The following is a 14103-nucleotide window of genomic DNA, read 5'->3' as shown; positions in this document are numbered from 1 at the left end:
CACACAAATTTAACTTATTATATCAGAGAATACGATTCCAAGTTGTATATACGCGAAACGAGACAAATAAGGTATGGTCAAGACGCGTCAGCATTTATCAACGTTAATGCTTGATGCCAGTTGGCAGCTAGATTAATTTAAGCCTGCAAGTTTGTAAGTTGTCAGCTTATGCAATAGATATGTGATCTGAAAAATTATGTTATCGCTTTTAATTTTTGTCTGTTTTAAATTTCCGACCTTAAACTTAGATTTTTGACGTTTTGCTCTGGCCGCTAAGGAGTGGTAGCAAGCCGACAGCAGTATTTCTGGAAACGGCAATTTAGCCTATCTCAAGTGGTCTTTGCACAGAAAATACCAATTGAGTTGAAATATTGGCCTACGCATAGTTATTTTTGCAGGTGACCGCCTCTTGGTTTCTGTTGTCTACGTGCTTATCGTATGTGCCCCAACGAAAGAAAAGTCGATCGAACATTTTGCGATCACAATGGATGAGATTAAGAAACATGTTATGCATTTTTATAGAACGATACATGGGTAATGGGTATATTTCGTAGTACTGTTCTGCTGCTTCTCTTAATGCGTTATATTGTACATTGGAAAGCAATGGTTCAATCCGGCTAGAAATTCAAAATCTTTTTGAAATGCTAAACGGACATTTGTGAGTTGAGCGATTGGGTAGATTTTTTGTCATCTGTTGGTTTTTGCATTTAGTGGAACTCTGGCCCTGAAGCTTTTATGCAGTTACTTTGTTCAGTTTTCCAGTTTGTTTTCAGATTCAGTTGTTTGTTCGTTGTTGCAGCATTACCGTTAGCAATTAACGACAACAGTAACCGACGTGTAAAGCGAAAAATCTAAAATTTTTGCAGTATTGAAACCGGAATCTGTTAGTGCATTGTTATAATTATACTTAGTTTGGGATATTTTCATTAATTTATTGCACAATGCAAGTCTACTTATCAATTTAATCATATCATGATAGGCGCATATATCAATTTCGCCAAATGAACTAGATCAACAGGCAAAATAAACTTTAGAAAATTATGATAAGACCATCAAGGGGCAGTTATGTCCGAATATTTTGTTAGGTAAGTCTATAAAAAAGATACGAAAACTGATTGCTTTACTGAAATTATTTATGCTATTTTAAATTTTTTTACAAAATATTCTTATTCTATTTTTGATTTAAAAAGCGGCCCTTCTATCATGGTGATAAACTCCCTTTCACAATTAAAAAGATACAAATTTTTGAGGAAATTCAATGAAGCATGTCCATATAAATACTCGTGTTTAGAATAATTGTTTGCAGTTGTTGGTTTGAGTAGAGCGGTGGTGGGTAGTGGTTGCTGTTGACGACATGCACACATGCTTACGTTTTCAGAACCAAATGTTTTCAGTTGTTAATGAGGTTTAAAGTAATTTGCAATCGTGTGGGTTTTTAGTAAATTACGAAACAGGCAAGTTAGTAGCTATGGCCTGCTTGCTCGGTATAACCTTTGGTTTTATGCCATAGTAGGCTAAGGTTTTACTCATTTATAATACAAAACAAGGTTTACAACGAAATTAATGCTTGCTAGTTTTGGGTCACTTACACTTTTGCACTGAAGAAGGCTTGAATAGGAAAGAGTTATGAGGTAATAGAAAAGAAATTATGACGTAATAATTCTTCCTTACCCGATCCTAATATGGGAGTACAAAAGTAAAGGAGACCACAAGTTTTTTGGGATAGTAGTATACATGTGCACAACCAGATGACGTCACAATTTCAGTAGCTGCGGTCTAGTATACAAATGTATCCAGTGGTTAGCACTTGTATACTAGACCAGTTTTTTGTACTGTTTGTCGCTGCAGTATCAGTATTTGCAAATGATATGAAAACAGTAGCTTTACTAATAGCACATTTATGAGAGTTTTTTCTGTTTTCTTAATTGCCTGTTTATTTAATATAAATGCATTATAGTGAGTTTTAAATTGAATAAATGTTTTTATTTGTGATAGTAGTTCATACTAGAAACTCGTTGATTCAAATTTGCTTAATATGAAACTTAATGTAACACAAAACAACGTCATTGATTTCAGCAACTATTTAACCAACTTGGAATCTAACTCAAAACTTTGGATAGTTTTTTAATCTGTCCTTTCAACTTCAAGTTAAACTTCCAAGCTTCACTGTATTTTAAAGACCAAGAACGCAGTATAGCGGTAAGTTTGCATTAGTGAATAATTCTTTTTACACTACACATTAAACATTGCTTCTTAGAAGTGATTTAGAATTTGGAGGAAAATTTAAAAGTTTTTGTCTTAGTAATGATAAAACGAAATTTTGATTCCACCAATGCCTATGAGCAGATGTACGTCTGTTGGTCCGATTCTGATCTATTTCATGATTAACTTTTCCATTAACTTCATAGTAAACGTTTAGTAATAATAAACTTAATAATAGGTAAATGTAAAACTTGTTTTTAGTGCCAGTAATTTCATATTTTAGAAACATGACCATATTTAATCATGGTATAGTTGTCTTGTTCATAGCCTGATTGCATAATCCGAATGACTTGCATTAATAATAAATTTATTTGTATTTCTAATATTTACTAAATTTCCAAAATTTGAAGAGTGTGTGTTTTGTCAACTATCACTTTCTAAAATGGTGCAATAATGCAATAGAAACTTTAATTTTGTATATACTGTATATATATGTATATATATAAATTAAATTGAGTATCTTTTATTCTGCATGAAAGTGTTTTATTTATACAACAATTAAAATGCTCATTTCTGAGCCTTCTCATTTCAACCTCATATCTGAGGTTTCATTTCATTTTACCTCAGATATATAATTTAAGAGAAATCAGTGATAAAAACGCAGAGTTGTAAAAATTAACTCTGCGTACATATGTGTTGTCTACCACATGTGGTTTATAAAAGTCACATTTCTACCTCAAAATTTAACTTAAATTTTTTAATTACCAAGTTGCAACATGCTTGAAGTGTGCGTTGTTTAATTTCTGGTTTATTTGCTAACTTGGACTGATTTCTTATCATAGTGGGCACGCCGCGCATAAAATATGGGCAGGTATGTGAAAGGCTAAAAATGTCTGCAAGCCATTTTGGTTCCATTGCACTGTGATCAAAAACTCTGATATGAAAAATATGTGCACCTTTTTTGGTAATGGGCACTTTTGTACTGGCAAGTTGTCTTTTATGATGAAGTGTCAGCCGTAGGGTTGCACTACTTAAAGTTTGGTTTCTGTGGCCAAATGCTGTTACTGGGCTACAAGTCAGTCATTTCACTAGTTATGCTTTCTTTTTGGAAGAAATAGAAAATTTGCAGTTAGCTATAAAATTTGTGTTCCAGAAATGAATTGGAGAAGAAGTTCTGTTGTAAACTTGTTTATTCATCCCAGATAATCTCTTGGCTGTACGTACTTTCTGTATGCTATTTTGCATGTGTTGCATTATTAGAATTTTTCAATTGCATATACCAAGCAAAAGTAATATGCTACTTATCAAATCAAATATAGTTGGGAAGTATATGTATGCACTTATTGTGCACAAGTCTGTTATGATTTATCTTGAAGTGTGCGTTTGATTTTCAATCACTCCAATATTGTACACGAGCTATTTCAACTTAAGTAAGGATTGCAAATTTACATGGTAGTTGTTAATATATTGCTTAGTATTTATATATAGATATTCTAAAAACTCCCAACTGTTACATTAATAGAAATTTGTTCTCGCATACCGCAATTAGTTTTGATGCATATAGAAATAGATTCTTTATATTGTGTGCACTTCTTGTTTGCTGAACGTGTATCACTTTGCCCTAAATTCAAAGTATTTAAACTAAAAAATTTTAAGCATATAAATTTAAGTGTGTTCCCCTAATGCCAATTGTTTTTTGTCAGTCCTGGGTTTTACGTAGCCAAGTTTTAAAATATGGCGTGAATCTTAGATGCCTTATTTTATAACCATGGTGTAAGTGATGAAATGTGCACTGACACATCCCACATTGGATACTTTTTTCTTTTTTTGCTGATCTTACATTTCTTATATCAGTTTATAATTTCTAGTGGTAATTCACAAATCCTCATCCATAATTTAAGTAAAATGATAAAAGAGAGATTTAAGCCCATGATGATGGAAAAAAGAGTATTTTACATGAAGGTCACAATATATCAATTAAGGTTTAGTATGTAAGACTTCATTTATAAGTTACATAAACTGTACTGATAAATAAATATATATGTATACAGTATAAACTTAAAATGTCAGCGTGCTTCCATAAAAACGAATAGCATATCCCAGGGCGTGTAATTTAGACTGATATAAAAATAGCTCTGTAAGAAATTGAAGCTAAAGGGCACATACTGCCATAAAGTGGACTGAATTTATTGAGATGCTGACGTTGTCATGAGATGACTTTGTGGAGATTTGTTTTCAATCTAAGTTTAAGTCAGTTTGCATACATAGTACCACTGATGTATAAAAATAAACACTAATTCTGACCACCTCGTGGCAATTATCTTTTTTTGCATTTGTAACTGCAAGCACACCAGAAAAGTATTTGCAACCCGCGGCAGTATTTACTACATCACTGAGTTAACTCAATTTTTGTTAATAATGATGGAATCTACATGTATAATTTTTAAGTATTTTAGGATGATTACAATGATCAGTCTTATTTTTCTGCCTACAGGCTATTGGTTTGCATAAAATCAGTGAGATTTTTGACACTACTGAGGAAATAAAACATATAATCATAGTATACTGACCAGTACAAGCTTATTAGAATATAGCTTTAACATCAAAACTTTGTTTTTGACTTGCTTTGAGACTGGTACTAATTACAATGCTCATTATATCGATACACTTAGAGCTATCTAAAGAAAAGGAAGTTTATGTAAATTGTAAATGTATTAATTACACAATGCACACGAATATTGGTTTTTTTGTATACAAAAACAACAAAGTCTATTTGACATACTACCAAGCTAAAACAAAATATTTCTTGTTTTAGAATGCTAATACCAGGCAAAGCAGGCATGTATGAAAAATGTTTAAAAAAGGAAAATGCACTCCTTGTTTTCTAATTTAATAAAATTTTATGAGAATTTTATTATTATTTCTGTTCCTCCATACGAACACATTCTCTGTTACATAAACATTGAGGCCATAGACACAGAAGAAAGTTGTTGTTGAAGCTTTCTAAAAGGACTCATTGCCCAGTAAAGGATATATACGCTTCTGCATGCTTGAGCTTGGTTTAATTAAGACATATTTGCTGACTTATTCATTCTTGGTTAAGATTACTTGGAATTACTCGTTTGAAAATACCAGTGATTTTTGTCCAACATAAACAAAGTTAAACTCATAATCATAAAACAAACATGGATACTGACAGGTCTTGAGGTCTGTGTATCCAGCTCCACGTCGATTGAAATAGATTAGTGTATTTAAGCTTGGCTAAAAATGGATACAGACTACTCCTGTTTATTTTATGTGGAAAAGTGCCATTACCTTTTTAACTATGTTATTTTTATGGAAAAAGAGGATCACAAAAAACCATTATTTTGCAGTTAAAATCAACAGAATTTCCACAGCTGTGCTTCAAGTTATTTCTACTTGTTATTTTAAAACTAGATTTTCATGTCTTGCGTATTTTGATAGTCAAACTCTGTTTGATTAGTCAATACGTGGAACGCAACCCATGTTTTAACAGACAAGTCATATCATAAAACAAACACTACCTAAACATTTTTATCTAACATTTACAATTCATATACTAAGGTAGTATCATTATAATTGAAATTTTCTGTACCGGATGCATACTTGACATTTGCACCGGCTGCTATTTGTGGATCTTCAGGTTTCCTGTTTTTCTCAACAGCTTGTATAAGGCTAGAATTCTTGACTATTGCCTGTAAGATAAGCAACTCAACATCAAAATGTTTCCTCTCGCCAAATGTTTCTTATTTCAATAAAAATGGTATTTCATGATCTTTTACCATAAGTTAAATTAGTATGATGTTTTTTTTGCATGATAGTAAGAGCTGGTTGCTGAAGATGTGCAAATACTGAACTTTAAATTAAACTAAACAAATACGTAATTAAACAGAATGAAACATTGTGCTTTTGTAATTGGATTGTCTCATACTATGTTTTTTTTATTCAGATGATCCATGTAAAAGCCATAGGGAATTTACTCTGTATCAATACCTAAGGTATTAAACCTGGATGTATCAGCTGTACTTTTGCACTTTCAAAGTTGCGAAAGTCTGCAAGAATGTTCATGGAGCAGTCAAAATTACAAATGCCAACGAGCAGCCAAATGCTACATTCAAATTCCACATTAACTGGTAATCGTTTCAACAATTACAAAGCACCGTATAACCAATACACACTTGAAAGTGTCGAAGTCCTGCGGCATGTCTGTCCTGTTTGTAACAAGACGTTTCGGGCAAGTAGCTTGCTAGATATCCACATGCGTGTGCACGTTGGTGCAAAGCCATTTGTGTGTCCTGTCTGCAATCATCGCGCCACACAGAAAGGAAATCTGAAACTGCACATGAAAAAGCACCATGGCCAGGACCTGCCTAGTCATATAGACCTTGTGCCGGATAGTGGAATTTGGGGGAATTTTCCTGTTACTCCTACCAGTGTACAATCTGATGAGAACGACTTTCAAATGGGTTGCAAAAAGAGGGCAACACGTGCCCACAGTTCCCTTCTTAATAAAGACGTTGTCGATTTGATTAAAAAGTGCCAAAATAATATTGGGCAGAGCACAATGGGGAGGATAACAGAAAGCCTTAATGATTTCATCAGCATTGCCCAGAATAAGGCAAGTCATCCAGCTCTGGGCAAAGCTATGTCAGTGGAAGATGGCAATGCGCTTAGCTGTGAGTACCACCACAACGCTTCTAAGTCAATTGCTCCAACTGTTGCAAATAAGCTTGCCCAACCTATGCAGTTTTCGGAAAACCACTTTGCAGACCATGAGTTTGACAGTGTAAAAACTTTGAACGCCCATTCCACTTCTCCTGAAGACTCTCAGAAAAACTTCTGTTACTGCAAGATTTGTGGCTGGAAAACAACCAGTTCTGGCTACTTGAATGTGCATATGCGGAAGCATAAAGCTGAATCACATATTTGCACTATATGTGGTCGCGCATTCAAAGAGACTTGGTATTTGAAAAATCATATGAGGTCACATATTAATGATTTAGCACAGGCTCCTGAAAAGCCTTGGGGCAATGGATTTCAAAGTTTTAGGCAAATTTCCATGATGCAGCTAGCAAGAGAAGCATATTTTCTGCAAAATTATGAAAATTTATCCCATAGACTTGATGATCATGAGGCTATGTATGGCATGTGTTCAAGATGTGGTCTGGTATTTACTAAATTTGACCTTGAAGAACATAACTTAGAGTGTAACCATGTAAAACTGGACATAGAAATTTGCAAGTGTTGCCTTTCTGACAATGGTTCTCCATACAAAGATGCTTTCATGGGTTCTTTAGGTCTTTCCAGCAAAGGAAAAACAAAAAAGCATTGTCAACAAAATAATAGTTTTAACCCCGTTATCGGACTGTTTGTTGTTCATGAGAAACCCGATGAAAAACCTTTTGTCGAAAAATCACTTGAAAATATAATTGCTCTTTCGAAAAGACAGCTTTTGGCTTACCCTTCTAAAGAGAAAGGGGTCATGCAGGCAAAGGAGAAGCATTCAAACATTGCCAATAGCATCCAGTTTTCTACAACCTCACCTCATGTGCAATCTGATTCTGTTGATATGCCAGAAACTGTTAAAAATAACTTGCTGCACAGGAAAAACTCAAGTGATGTCGAACAATCTCACACAAACAACAAACCGTCACCCTACCGAAACTCAGCTATGCAATCTTTGGCTCTTATTGGAAAGTCCCTTGGCACCCAAGAAACACAACAAGACTGGATTGTCAAACAAGAAGATATTGGTGGTGACAACAACCAGCAATACCCTCATGGCTTTCAATGTCAGTTCTGTCCAAAGTGGTTCAAGTATCGGAGCGTACTGGGTATTCACATGCGTTCTCATACTGGCGAACGACCCTACAAATGCACGTACTGTGACTATGCGGGCACCCAACATAACTGCTTAAAACTTCACCTCCAGCGACGCCATCCAAAAGAATATCAAAAGAATTATGTTGACGGGCCAGCAACGGCGAACGGGAAAAACGATCTTGCACAAGAACACTTGCTCTTAGGTCAAGCTGCTAAATTTTCTCCTGCCCGATGCCCCATATGTGGGAGGATGTCCCCGTCTCCAGGATACCTGAAAATTCATATGCGCTCGCACAAGAAGTCGCTGGATCATGTCTGTCACATATGCGGCCGAGGTTTCAAGGAGTATTGGTATCTAAGTACCCATCTCAGGACCCATGACCGTGAGCTGAGTTTTCCTTCTCTTAAAGATGAATCAGTGTCAGTGGAAACTACAGAAAATCAGCAGAACGTGCAGACCGCATTGCGCAACACTCTGCTTTCAAAGAGGCTAAGTTACCCAATGACAAGAGATTCAGGGCTCTCAGGACACAGCTACTTGACTGGATCTTCATCTTGGAGTCCGTTGAATGCTCACGAAAATCCTCAAGGATCGCGTAATTTCCATTTTATGGATAGTGATGCAGACCTGCCTACGCAATCCCACGTAAGCAAAAGAAAAGCGTTTCAGCCATCCAGACACCCAACCGAGCCATATTATCTGCAGCATGAAGCCACACGCAGTCGCAAGTCGAAGCCGAGAAAACTCGCTCGCTTCTTGTCTCATTCACCGGTGACGCAACGCTCTCCACCGCCTCTTATTGTGCTGACTGATGAGAATTTTCCTAAGGTGTGCTTCAGTAATACTTTCTGTTTCGCATTTAGAGATATTATAAATGGTTTATTTTTATTTGAAATTTTACAAGCTTAGTTAACCGGATGATAAATGATATTATCTTTTGCAGGCGTCATCTGTTGAAAGCAAGTACTGTCATCGCAAATCTTTGACATCAATTGGTAAGAAATTACTTTTAGTGTACCGTAAATAGCGTATATTGAAAGATATTGCAAAACTCTTGAACAAGGTTAAAGTCTAACCTTTTCAACATTAATCCTATCGCGTTGTGCGTAATAATTGGCATTTTGTATCGGCAAAAGACGTTTTTTCAAAACTCCACCGAACTGATACAGTACTGAGTAAATTTTTTGCTCAAATTCAGCGCCTTATATACTATCCTTCAACACAGAACACAGCCTACTGGGTGGATTTTACTTTTATGCATCACCTGAGCATGCGCGCATAATTAAATGGATCGGCTCAAGCGCCATTTTTCTTAAAAATTTTCGCCCTAAGTTGTTGATGGCAATGAAATTTTTCTTTTTTTGATGCAGATGATAGTCTGCCTGTTGTATAACTTTTTTTTTGGTTGAAAAATATTAACGGAAATGTATGTTTTTAAGTAAAAAAAAAGGACTATTAAACGCTTTCTATTTGAAAAAATTTAGGACTAGGTTACCGAAAAAGTGTGGGTTACAAAACCGTCACAATGTAATTATCATACGCTAATTTTTTTTGACCACCATTAACCACCACCGCGGTCACAAAGTTAATTTGTATTTTAACTCCCCAAAAGTCCCTAAAGATCGCAAAAATATTGACATTCTGAGTCACTATTATTGACAACGAAGCCGATAATTCAAATAAATACAAGTGAGTCCTGAACCAAGAAAGAAAAACCAGCATAGCGCAGCCTGTTTGCTGATACGGCTTAACATTAAAAGCAGTGATCATTGTAACGTCGTTAGGATTATGTAATTTTATTTTTACGTATTGTTATAGTACAATGGACCTTTGGCCGTATACAGATTAGGTCTGCAACTAATGCTTAGCTGCAACGAAGCTGCGATTTACATCATTGTCAAAATAAAACCAGCAAAAACAACAATTTTAGCGGTTGCATTTATCATAATGGTCACAGTCCACTGCTCCTATAAACGCTTGGTCTTGCAACTTATAGCGTGGAATTGATGTTGCGAAAGTGCAAAACAAGTTTGAGAGCTGTAAGAGTGTGCGGTAGCCCAAACTGTGTAGAGAAGGCAAGAACCTGCAAAGATAATAAATTAATTATATTCTTCGTTTGTTTTTCGTATCATACAAACCGTTTGTCGGTTTCATTCACGCTTTTCACTTTTCTATTGAATTAGGCGACGATCAGCCGCTGGATTTGAGCGTCCCTACGATCCATATCAATCACAGCATCACTTCCAAAGGCAATTGGGAGGAAAAGGGAGGATCGAGCGACGAACCCCTCAACTTGACAGTTAGATGATTAGACTCTTGACTCGATTTTGGTCCTTTTACTCTTTCAAATGAAATTTTTTTATCGACGTGAACCCGCCGCTTGTTCCCTGCGATTGGTGTGAAGTGCTCCCGTTAAAGTCTTCGACTCGTAGCGAATGGCCGTGTTGTTTCGTCTGATTATAATTATCAAGCTGCAACAACGGTAATTTTGCCACGTTATAATTTTTTACTGTTCTGAAACCTTTTTGAAATGTAACAGGGCCTAGTCGATATATTATTCTGCTATTGTAGGGTGTACTAAATGGCTTATTGTTTTTTAATTTTGTTTCGTGTTCTCAAATCACATGCAATTGTTACTCGATAAAAATCTGTCAACGGTGCCTGACACGCAAACCAAACTCCGAATCGGTGCTTTGTGGTTTGTCAATTGCTTCGTTTTTTTTTCAGTTAAAGTAATAATTGTAACCTGTTGCGCGTTAAATAACGAACAGTGACTGGTATAATATCGTCAAAGCATTTCTAGGAAGCCTGTCTATGTGAGCGTGCAACAGGAAATAGTATTACATATCTCTTCTTAGTCTTATCCTGTTCAAACGTATGTCGTTGTTCTGTTTTTTTTGACTAACGCACGTCGAGACGCTACCTTATACGTCAATGTTATTGCTATGGTGCATTTTTGTGTATTTTTAAGCGTTCACCCGCTAATGCCCCTATTTTAACGCGTTATTATCAGTAATGCCGGGACTTTTGAATGGTGAAGAGTTGCCTAAAGTTTATACTAACGTAAGTTTTTACGCGCCACCTTTTTATCTTAACTGTTATTACCTAATATCGTTCGTACTTGTTTTTACCAGTTAATCTTGGTATGTTCATTTTATCACGAAAGTCCCTTGATGTACTATTTTAAAACTGCTTTCCGGTCTTAAATCGTCTATTTAAGAAGCCCAGGTAGTTCATACCGTTCTGGACTCCGAAGTTTGATTGTACTGTACTTTTTGGTGTATTTTTATTTGTTAGCGCTCACAAACAGTTCGATCTATTTAGCCTATACCGTTCAAATATTTTGAGGTATGTAATACCAGCATCGTGTAACGGGCCACACACTTGTTTTTCGTTATTTTTTCGTCGTTGTTTACCGAGTTTATTTGCTACAATGCCCATAAACTTCTTGTTGACTTTTGAGAGTTTCCAAAAGCTATCCTCGCCGTGATTAGTCTATGCTTTCTATAGAAACTTCATTTATTAGCGAAAGCGGTTTGTCGTGTTGTGGTAACATGCATTCTATTGATATTTTCATTATTCTGTTTCATTGCGCAACATGACAAGGCAAAAAACATGCAGTCATGACTTACTTTTATCGCTTTCTGTTATTTGAGGACGTTATGTTTCGCAACAACGCTGCTGGAAAAATGACTCGCTCAGCATGTTGTCAGGCAGTAAGCAAAACGGGCCTTGTAAATAGGTTCCCTATTTCTTCATCGCTGCACTTGCGTTTTGCGCTTTGTTTGTCGTATAACGCTCTTACACATGCAGGAAAGTTTCTAGAATTTTCAACTCTTGTTATGTTTGCTTAATTCAATGTACAAGATTATGGTCCAAACAGGGCTTTCAAATTTTTTCTTTTTGGTTTTGCCGTTTGAAACTTGTCCGTACTCTCTATTCAAATGTCATGCCGTACTGTTATTTCTCGAGTTTCGATATCGCGATGTATTCAATGTAACACCTATGTTTGTTTTTGTTGCTTCTTTTCCAGTCAAAGCATATCCTAGTTCAATAAAGGGAATAAAAGGCAAGTTTAACAATATTGTGATGCTTTATCTGCCTATATGGAAGTTTAGCCCGGTCGTTAGGAACTGGCCACGGTTTTAGTTTCACTTGAATATGCATGTCGAACGCCGCCCTTCACCAACAGACCATAGACAACGAGGTTATTTGCATAACGGAAAACGTGAATCCCCAAGGTGTGGGGAATATTAGAAATGAATGGCGCTTTTGACAATACACTTATTACGCTGAATGTATAATCACCCCTGGTTAGAAGGGTAATTTTACTCGGTTATGAAACGGCATAAAACACCAGGCTATAGAAAACAAACCAGCATTTATGATTTATACGTGCCACCACCTATTTGTTGCTTGTTGCATGCAAGGTATTAATAGCAGCGTTAAAACAAACTTCGCGGGTTCAAATCAACAAAAATAGGTCCAGAGAAGCTATAGCCCACGAATCGATTCCATATTCGAGGCACTTATTTCGGGAAGCGGTCATTTTTAGCAAAAACAGGAAGCTGAAAACGCTCTACCAAAAATAATGTAATTGAGCTTGATATCTGCCTCATAAAAACACGAATGGTTTCCTTTTTGGGAACAAAAGAAGGCGATTTTCGTCGACCCTGTATCGTTTTTAAAGTTTAATTTGGACACTATTGGCGATAAAAATAAACTCGTAAATGTTGAGGGGTGTGCGGTTGTGCCTTTGTCAAATTGTCTTCTTTTTAAAGCCTTAGATTGAAACCCGGTAGTGTAATATTAAAATACCGGCCAAGTTGCTATTTTGGACTGCTATAACGCTATGAATAGAATCAAAGTGACACAAAGAACACCAGTTTTTTATAAGATCAGTGTGGTTCCCTGCCATGTCAGCCATTTTGTTACCTTTATTTTGCGTTTATTATATTCGAGCAAAATATATTTCAGGTTGAGTTATTTTCGGCTTTGCCATAAATATTAAAAAAATAAGATTCAACGTATCTGTTGTTCTGCTTAACAAGCATTCCATAGGGAGTTACCTTTAGGGACGGTCGATAAAATCTTTACGCCTTCTAAATCCCCTCGGATCAACAGCGCAGCAGGTATAGAATTTAACATCTCTTTAGCACTATGCGTGGCACCCAATCTTTAAATGCTCTTTCAAGGAACGCAAAATTTCGAAAACTGACACCAACTATTCCCTCATTTCAATTGAAACAACGCTTGCTTGTTGTTGGTTTCTTTCTTGTGAACCTGTCAGATTTTTAATAATGCTTCCTTGGGCGTGAGTTGAAATTCATCACAGTTACATTACTCATTCCCCAAGAAAGCAATGACGCAGTCGTTGAAGTCATCAAAAAATGTCAACATCCCGCAAAACCATTTTGTTAATTTGTTTCAGTGTTTAATTAGCTTTTAAAAACTTTTAAACTAAACTTAAAATAGTTTTAATAAAAATTAAAAAAGGTTCGACATCCCGTTCGTTTAACTTGACCCAAAACGTGGGTAATCAAGCATTCAACAACGCTTTCAAATGTTATTTAATTATAATGCAACTTGTTTGGAGAGTATTTGCGAAATTGAAATGTCTCCAGTTACCGATGACATGTCTTGTGCTTTTGGGTAAAGCAATTTTTGTAATTAAAACATATTGAAATCCTCGAGATAATCAATGGTGGTTGTTTTTTTCTGAAACGCATATTTCTACACTTTTTGGCCTGGTAATTATTCTTGCTCAGCAGTTGATTATAACTTTTTTGGCTAGTATTAGCTTCAAACGATTTGTGGAGGCCGCTGGGAGTTCAAAAGCACCGTTGTTATGTTTCATACCACAAAAAGAGCTAGCAAACTTAATCTAACTCTCAAGCGAAACCTTAAAACTAAGAACTTTTCGGACGTTAGATTGTTTACTTCGTGGCAAAGTACACTCAATTGCTTTGTTGTTTGGTTTGGAATTGAACCGACGAATTTAATATGCTGATGAAAATACTCTAGTACATTTTGTAATGATTGACATTGATGAGATT

The 14103-nt window shown here is 35.8% G+C and overlaps 1 protein-coding gene across 1 annotated transcript; it reads left to right on the top strand.

The window, feature by feature from the left end:
- Positions 1–1320: 1320 nt before the first annotated feature.
- LOC143451449 (uncharacterized) lies at positions 1321–12145 on the top strand. The gene is made up of 4 exons (XM_076952021.1): positions 1321–2199; positions 6173–8875; positions 8991–9042; positions 10231–12145. Exons 2-4 carry the CDS (start codon positions 6284–6286, stop codon positions 10353–10355), a joined length of 2769 nt encoding a protein of 922 aa, XP_076808136.1. The 5' UTR covers positions 1321–2199; positions 6173–6283; the 3' UTR covers positions 10356–12145.
- Positions 12146–14103: the final 1958 nt, after the last annotated feature.

This window comes from Clavelina lepadiformis, chromosome 4 (assembly GCF_947623445.1).
Source record: "Clavelina lepadiformis chromosome 4, kaClaLepa1.1, whole genome shotgun sequence".
In the NCBI taxonomy this organism is placed as follows: Eukaryota; Metazoa; Chordata; class Ascidiacea; order Aplousobranchia; family Clavelinidae; genus Clavelina; species Clavelina lepadiformis.
The sequence above is the reverse complement of the archived record's forward strand: the minus strand, read 5'-3'. Positions and strand labels throughout refer to the sequence as shown.